This window comes from Terrapene carolina, unplaced genomic scaffold (assembly GCF_002925995.2).
Source record: "Terrapene carolina triunguis isolate 2854851 unplaced genomic scaffold, T_m_triunguis-2.0 Scaffold23511, whole genome shotgun sequence".
Lineage (NCBI taxonomy): Eukaryota > Metazoa > Chordata > Testudines > Emydidae > Terrapene > Terrapene triunguis.
The window spans coordinates 8,111-17,058 of record NW_020687862.1 but is presented as its reverse complement, the minus strand read 5'-3'; the positions used below and the strand labels follow the sequence as shown (position 1 = coordinate 17,058).

Below are 8,948 nucleotides of genomic sequence, written 5' to 3'. Positions count from 1 at the left end.
AGAAATATGAGTATTTTTATTGATGATAATGATGATGGTGACGGTATGTCTGCAACTGCGTCCAATTAGATAATATGTGAGTTCAAAGAGTTAGGAACGGTTTAAAAATACAATTAGAATTAAATGAAATATAGGCTAATACTTGATGCTTTGGGAAGGCAGCTAACACAGGGGAAGATAAGAGCTAGGTATTATTATTATTAGTATTTGTATTATTATGTATAACGGGCATTAGTTAGCACAAAAGACAATAGCGTAGGAAAGAGGCACCTAACCAGTATAATGGGCACTGGCTGGGGCAGCAGAGGATAATTGAAAGGGGAGGGTTGGCTATATTGTATAATGGTTACGAGATGTCATAAGAGTTCCTTCATGAATTTCCAGTTATGTCTACTATATGGTTGCAAAGTGCAATAGTTGAGAAACCAGCAGATGTTTTCTGAAAGAACCAGTAGATGACCGCATACACTGACTTGATTGGGTCCTAGCTGGTTCTGTCTTAGGGTATGTCTACACTACGAAATTAGGTCGAATTTATAGAAGCCGGTTTTATAGAAATCGGTTGTATACAGCCGATTGTGTGTGTCCCCACATAAAATGCTCTAAGTGCATGAAGTCGGCGGACCGCGTCCACAGTACCGAAGCTAGCGTTGACTTCCGGAGCGTTGTACTATGGGTAGCTATCCCACAGTTCCCGCAGTCTCCGCTGCCCATTGGAATTCTGGGTTGAGATCCCAATGCCTGAATGATGCAAAACAGTGTCGAGGGGGGTTCTGGGTACATGGCGTCAGGCACCTCCCCCTCCGTCAGAGCAACGGCAGACAATCGATTCGCGCCTTTTTAGCTGGGTTACCTGTGCAGACAACATACCACGCCAAGCATGGAGCCCGCTCAGCTCAGCTCAGCTCAGCTCACCGTCACCATATGTCCTCTGGGTGCCGGCAGACGTGGTACTGCATTGCTACACAGCAGCAGCTAATTGCCTTTTGGCAGTAGACAGTGCAGTATGACTGGTAGCCTTCATCGGCGATCTGGGTGCTGGCAGACGTGGGGCTGCATTGCACACAACAGCAGCCCCTTGCCTTTTGGTAGAAGATGGTATATTACGACTGGTATCAGTCATCGTCGTACTGCAGTGGCTGTCAATCATGGGCACCTGGGCAGTCTCGACGATGATGGCTATCAGTCGTAGTATGCTATTTTCTGCCAAGCGCCCAGTATTTTCTGCCAAGCACCCAGAAGATGCCGAGGGCTATCAGTCATGCTGCACCGTCGTCTGCCAGCTTAAGATGTAAAAAATAGATTTGTTCTGTATTTATTTGCTTCCCCCTCCCTCCGTGAAATCAACGGCCTGCTAAACCCAGGGTTTTGAGTTCAATCTTTGGGGGGGGGCCATTCTGTGTGACAGTTGTTTGTGTTTCTCCCTGATGCACAGCCACCTTTGTTGATTTTAATTCCCTGTACCTGTACGCCATGTCGCCACTCGCCCCTCCTTCCCTCCCTCCGTCCGTCAGATACTAGTTTCGCGCCTTTTTTCAGACCAGACGCCATAGCACTGGGATCATGGAGCCCGCTCAGATCACCGCGGCAATTATGAGCACTATGAACACCACGTGCATTGTTCTGGAGTATATGCAGAGCCAGGACATGCCAAAGCAAAACCAGGACCAGCCGAGGAGGCGATTGCAGCGCGGCGACGAGAGTGATGAGGACATTGATATGGACATAGACCTCTCACAAAGGACAGGCCCCAGCAATGTGCAAATCATGGTGTTACTGGGGCAGGTTCATGCCATGGAATGCCAATTCTGGGCCACAGACTGGTGGGACCGCATTGTGCTGCAGGTGTGGGACGATTCCCAGTGGCTGCGAAACTTTCGCATGCGTAAGGGCACTTTCATGGAACTTTGTGACTTGCTTTCCCCTGCCCTGAAGTGCCAGAATACCAGGATGAGAGCAGCCTTCACAGTTGAGCAGCGAGTGGCGATAGCCCTGTGGAAGCTTGCAACGCCAGACAGCTACCGGTCAGTCGGGAATCAATTTGGAGTGGGCAAATCTACTGTGGGGGCTGCTGTGATCCAAGTTGCCAGGGCAATGAAAGACCTGCTGATATCAAGGGTAGTGACTCTGGGAAACGTGCAGGCCATAGTGGATGGCTTTGCTGCAATGGGATTCCCAAACTGTGGTGGGGCGATAGACGGAAGCCATATCCCTATCTTGGCACCGGAGCACCAAGCCACCGAGTACATAAACCGCAAGGGGTACTTTTCAATGCTGCTGCAAGCCCTGGTGGATAACAAGGGATGTTTCACCAACATCAACATGGGATGGCCGGGAAAGGTACATGATGCTCGTGTCTTCAGGCACTCTGGTCTGTTTCGAAAGCTGGAGGAAGGGACTTTCTTCCCTGACCAGAAAATAACCGTTGGGGATGTTGAAATGCCTATAGTTATCCTTGGGGACCCAGCCTACCCCTTAATGCCATGGCTCATGAAGCTGTACACAGGCAGCCTGGACAGTAGTCAGGACCTGTTCAACTACAGGCTGAGCAAGTGCCGAATGGTGGTGGAATGTGCATTTGTACGTTTAAAAGCACGCTGGCACAGCTTACTGACTCGCTCAGACATCAGCGAAAAGAATATTCCCATTGTTATTGCTGCTTGCTGTGCGCTCCACAATATCTGTGAGAGTAAGGGGGAGACATTTATGGTGGGGTGGGAGGTTGAGGCACATTGCCTGGCCGCTGATTACATGCAGCCAGACACCAGGGCAGTTAGAAGAGCACAGCAGGGCGTGGTGCGCATCAGAGAAGCTTTGAAAATGAGTTTTGTGACTGGCCTGGCGTGGTAGAGTGTCCTACCTTGGCGGACAGGATAAGGCAGCCCTCCCCAGAAATCTTTTGCAAAGGCTTTGGGAGTACATGAAGGAGAGCTTTCTGGAGATGTCCCTGGAGGACTTCCGTTCCATCCCCATACATGTTAACAGACTTTTCCAGTAGCTGTACTGGCCGCGATTGCCAGGGCAAATTAATCATTAATCATTAAACACGCTTGCTTTTAAACCATGTGTAATATTTACAAAGGTACACTCACCAGAGGTCCCCTGTGTGCTCTCAGGGTCTGGGAGCACGCCTTGGGTGAGTTCGGGGGTTACTGGCTCCAGGTCCAGGGTGATAAACATATCCTGGCTGTTGGAGAAACCGGTTTCTCCGCTTCCTTACTGCTGTGAGCTATCTACATTATCTTCATCCTCCTCTTCCTCGTACCCCGAACCCTCTTCCCTGTGTGTTTCTCCAGTGATGGAGTCATAGCACACGGTTGGGGTAGTGGTGGCTGCATCCCCTAGAATGGCGTGCAGCTCCGCATAGAAGCGGCATGTTTGCGTCTCTGCCCCGGACCTTCCGTTTGCCTCTCTGGCTTTGTGGTAGGCTTGCCTTAGCTCCTTAATTTTCACGTGGCACTGCTGTGCGTCCCTGTTATGGCCTCTGTCCTTCATGGCCTTGGAGACCTTTTCTAATATTTTGCCATTTCGTTTACTGCTATGGAGTTCAGCTAGCACTGATTCATCTCCCCATATGGCGAGCAGATCCCGTACCTCCCGTTCGGTCCATGCTGGAGCTCTTTTGTGATCCTGGGACTCCATCACGGTTACCTGTGCTGATGAGCTCTGCGTGGTCACCTGTGCTCTCCACGCTGGGCAAACAGGAAATGAATTCAAACGTTCGCGGGGCTTTTCCTGTCTACCTGGTCAGTGCATCTGAGTTGAGAGTGCTGTCCAGAGCGGTCACAATGAAGCACTGTGGGATAGCTCCCGGAGGCCAATAACGTCGAATTCTGTCCACACTACCCCAATTTCGACCCGCTAAGGCCGATTTTATCGCTAATCCCCTCGTCGGAGGTGGAGTAAAGAAACCGGTTTAAAGGGCCCCTTAAGTCGAAAGAAAGGGCTTCGTCGTGTGAACGTGTCCAGGCTTAATTCGATTTAATGCTGCTAAAGTCGACCTAAACTTGTAGTGTAGACCAGGCCTTAGGCTCTGTTGTCCCTTTGACTCCTGCACGCAGCTTTGTTGATGGCTACTCTTCCTTTTTTTTTCTTCTCTGCCTCCATCTCTGACCTCATGCATGGTGTCCCAGTGAACCCACCATAAAGTCAGAGGAATGTGGGGCTGGAAGGACCCTCAAGAAATCATCACGTCTAGTGCTGCCCTGAGGCAGGACCAAGTAACCCTTGACCATCCCTGAGAGGTGTTTGTCCATCCTGTTATTAAAACCTCTCGTGATGGGGATTCCACAACCTCCTTTGGAAGCCTATTCCAGAGCTTAACTACCCTTATAGTTAGAAAGTTTTTTCCGATATCTAACCTGAATGTCCCTCACTGCAGATTAAGCCCATTACTTCTTGTCCTGCCTTCAGTGGACATGGAGAACAATTGATCACTGGCTTCTTTGTAACAGCCCTTAACATATCTGAAGACTGTTACCAGGTCCCCTTCTCAGTCTTCTTTTCTCAAGACTAAACATGCCCGTTTTTTTTTTTTAACCTTTCCTCACAGGTCAGATTCTCCAAACCTTTTATCATTTTTGTTGCTGTCCTCTGGAGTCTTTCCAGTTCATCCACATCTTTCCTGTGCCCAGAACTGGACAAAGTACTCTAGCTGAGGCATCACCAGTGCCAAGTAGAGCAGGACAATTACCTCCTGTGTCTTACATACAACATTCCTGTTAATAGACCCAGAATGATATTAGCCTTTTTCACAACTGCATCTCATTGTTGGCTCATATTCAAATTGTGATCCACTCTAACCCCCATGTCCTTTTCAGCAGTACTACCACCTAGCCAGTTATTCTCGATTTTGTAGGTGTGCATTTGATTTTTCCTTCCTAAGTGAAGTACTTTGAACTTGGTTTTTATTGAATTTTATCTTGTTGATTCCAGACCAATTGTCAAGGTTGTTTGGAAATCTAATCCTGCCTTCCAAGTGCTTGTGACCCCTCCCATCTTGGTGTCATCAGCAGATTTTATATGCATACTCTCCACTCCATTATCCAAGTCATTAATGAAAATATTGAATAGTAGCAGACCCCAGAATGACCCCTCCAGGACCCCACTAGATACACACTCCCAGTTTCAGAAGGAACCATTGATAACTATTCTTTGAGTACAGTCTTTCAACAGGTTGTGCACCCATCTTACAATAATTTTGTCTAGACCACATTTCCCTGGTTTGCTTATGAGAATATCATGTGGGACTGTGACAAGAGCCTTACTAAAATCAAGATGGTTATTGGCAACGATCCGGGCATTATAATGGACAATCATTGCTCGGAAAGTTAAATTATGCTTCATTATGATGTGAACCATTTTCCTGCAGAGACTCATTAGGCTCTTTCACTAAATGCAATTATATTTGGGAAAAACAACTCAAGTCACACTGGGCATTTCTAAGAACAAAACTTTGGAGACATAATGGTGATGGGTTGAGTTTAAAAATTTTTGGACTCGATTGTACTTATGCAAATCCTTGAATTGGACAGGGAATAACAAACTCCCACAAGGTTTTGCAATAAGAAAGAAGTGGATAGACTTATTCTTCCCTCAAAATACCGGTATAATTCAGGTCAATGTGGGACAGCTTTCCTCAGAAAACTTACTAATGGAAATGCTTACTTCTGGGAACTAGATGTGGACAATATACTGTGGTGCATAAATGCAATGGTTATATAGACTATGCCAGAATGTTTACATTAATTGATGTGTGTACACACACAAATGTGCATGTGTATCCCTCTGCACAAACCACTGTCCTCCTCTGCCTGGTTTCAGATGTTCTGAAGTTTGCTCTTTTTTACACTTGGTAGAACAGGTTTTCTTGAGCTCAGGTGATGCCCAGTACTCCCAAAGCCACAACAGCCTTGGCATCTGGAAACCAGGAAGGCTGGGATTCCCAAAGCAAGCGTAGGGAACTAAACACTCAAATTACAGTTGGATGTGGGTGCCTATTTCCCACAGGCTCCTTGGAAAATCTCAGACAGACTTCATATTTTATAAAGGATAAATTCCAGTATTAGAACCTCAGCTATGCAGTGCCATGTTGTTTTGGACCGAGAAGAGGGACTCAGTTCAGACATGTCTTCACAGCTGCTCTACCCTCCCTCCAACCTTGAATACTTGGTCATGCACAACGCTTTTTCTGCATGTTCTTGTTTTTTGGGCAAATCTCTGTGCAGGTAAAGCTGGGGGGAGGATCTGTTGTGTGCATGGGGGAAATACCATGAGGGAAATCAAAGATCTTAGAAACATCTAAGACACCAAAGTTTCGTGTCCACATTTCATTTTGCAACCATGCAAAGACACTTCAAGCAGAACTGGACAATAAGGGCCATGATATAAGTCCCTCCTCAAACTTTCTGCCTCTAACATCACAGAAATTTTTTCAGGCCAAGTGTTGTGAAATCCTGAGTGATGCTGGGGAAGAAGAAAGACCCAGTCAAAGAGATCGTTAATAAATCCAGTTAAGACTGTAGGCAATCATCATAATTCTGATGAGATCTGGGCTAGGTTATTCAAGGTGGTCTAAAGAAATTAGATACTGATCTGCCAATGGGAGTTGGGTGCTAAAGTTCCTGAGGCCGTTCTGAAAACCACAGCCTAAATCATGCCTAAATTCTGCATTACGACTTTCCTGAAGGCCCCCTTCACCTCTTGGTTCCTCAGACTGTAGATGATGGGGTTAAACATTGGGGTGATGACCATGTACATGAGGGACAGAGCTTTATGGAAGCCTGGGGACAGCTCTGCTGATGGTGTCATGTACATGATAATGATGGTCCCATAATACAGACTTACCACCAGCAGGTGAGAGGCACAGGTGGAAAAGGCCTTTTGCCTCCCGGCGGAGGAGGCGATTCGCAGGATGGCCGAGAGGATAAGAACGTACGACACAATTATGAAGAGGAAAGGGACAAGGCTTACCAGGGAGCAGGAGACCAGAATGGTCATTTCCACCAGAGGGCTTTTTGCACAAGATAATTTGAGCAGCTCCTCCATGTCACAGAAGAAATTATTAATTTCTTTTGGGCCACAGAAGTTTAGGTGGGGCACCATCCCCACTACTGAAGCCGAGGCTGAGAAACCAGTTATCCAAGAGGCAGATACCAACAGAAGGCAGACCCTGAGGTTCATCATAACCTTATATCTGAGTGGGTTGCATATGGCTAAATAACGGTCATAAGCCATGACTGCAAGAAGGGAGCACTCTATGGAAGCTAAAGCACCGAAGAAAAATAACTGCGTGATACAGTCCCTGAAGGAGATTGTCCTATCCTTTACCAGGAACCCAGCCAGCAACCTGGGGGAAATGACTGAGGTGTAGCAGGTCTCCAGGAAAGACAAGTTCCCCAGGAAGAAGTACATGGGGGTGTGAAGGTGCTGGTCATACACAACTAGCGCAACCATGAGGAGATTCCCAGCCATGGTCAGAACGTAGATCACCAGAAACAGCACAAAAAGCAGAATCTGAAATTCGTTGGCGTTCCCAAATCCCAGAAGGATGAACTTGGTGATGGATGTTTCATTTTCCCATTGCATGTGTGCCATGTATTCTCTGCAAGGAAAGAAAGGAAGGAAGAAAGATTTACCAAAACGGAAAGATCTCCTTTCCCCAAAACTACAACTATTTCCTAGTTATTCTATCCCTTTTAACTGTATTCAGTATCTACTTAGCGCCAGATTATCAAAAGCTTTTAAGGGCCTAAAGATTCACTTACTCTTCTAGTGGCATTTTACAAAAGAACCTCAATAACTAAAGTTCATTGATTTGAATGGATCTTAGGTGCCTAGATGCATTTGAAAGTCCCACTAGACACTGAAATACCTTTAAAAATCTGACCCGTGACCTGTTTAAGTACATTAGTAAATCCAACTAAACACCTATCTGCATCATAAATACCTTTGAAAATATGTCCCTTAATATATCATATTTTTTCACGCGGCCTGATGTAATATGGCAGTTGTTACAACAGCTACAAATACTTCCATTAACATGAACCCAGAACTTCATGGAAGGGTCCTTTTCAGTTAACTCTGTAAAGGGAAAAAACAATGGAGTTATGCATCTGCAAACCCCAGAGTAATCTACCTATAATTTTATCAGCAACATGCAATAATATATATGGGTAAGATTCTCATTCCACATCCATTTAAAGCCTGCTTCCTTTGCAAAGCTGTATTGGCATAATGGGGCCATAGGAGAACTGGTCAAAAAAATATTCTATGGAAATCTGTTAGTTTTCAGCAAAACATTTGAAAAAAGAGATTTTGGCCACAAAAGGCAGTTGCAGTGCCTCGTGGGATATGTAGTTTGCTCTTCATCTCCCCATTCTCTTCAATGGGCTGGGATCCCCATCTGGACTACATCTCCCATAATGCAGCAGGAACAGGGACTCCATATTGCACAGTTTCCCCTTACTAAAATGGGAGACCATGATGCATTATGGGAGGTGTAGTCCAACTGAGGATGCCAGCCACAGAGGAGAATGCAGACACAAGAAGCAAACTACAACTCCCAGGAGGCACTGCATCCCCAATTTAAAATATTTCCATGTAAAAAAGGAAATTTTCCATTGAACACAGACACATTTTTGAAAATAAAATAAAAAAAAATACTCAAACCCCCAATATCCTGTTGAAAAATAGTTGAAGGAAAATTTTCAGCCCAGATATTAGTATGAATGAGATTTTGGTCTATAGGACTAGATGCTTTAGCTCCAGTCCAATGGGTCAGAACACAACATGTAACCCTTCAGCCCATCTAAGTTGGCAGCAACAAGGGCCGGGTTCTGTATCTAGGGGTTCCGTTTCAATAACGCAATGCAAAACCGGCTCGAGCCCCCACCCAGTGACCTGGGACAATTACATACCACCCCCTGGGTGCCTCTAAGAGGCAATAC

General features: G+C 46.0%; 1 protein-coding gene across 1 annotated transcript; it reads right to left on the bottom strand.

Moving 5' to 3' along the window:
* Nucleotides 1–6,648: 6,648 nt before the first annotated feature.
* LOC112121635 (olfactory receptor 11L1-like) lies at nt 6,649–7,587 on the bottom strand. The gene has a single exon (XM_024220565.1). It carries the CDS (start codon nt 7,585–7,587, stop codon nt 6,649–6,651), a length of 939 nt encoding a protein of 312 aa, XP_024076333.1.
* Nucleotides 7,588–8,948: the final 1,361 nt, after the last annotated feature.

Coding starts and splice junctions, on each gene's coding strand:
- LOC112121635 (XM_024220565.1), bottom strand. CDS start 7,587: ATGCAATGGGAAAATGAAACATCCATCACCAAGTTCATCCTTCTGGGA.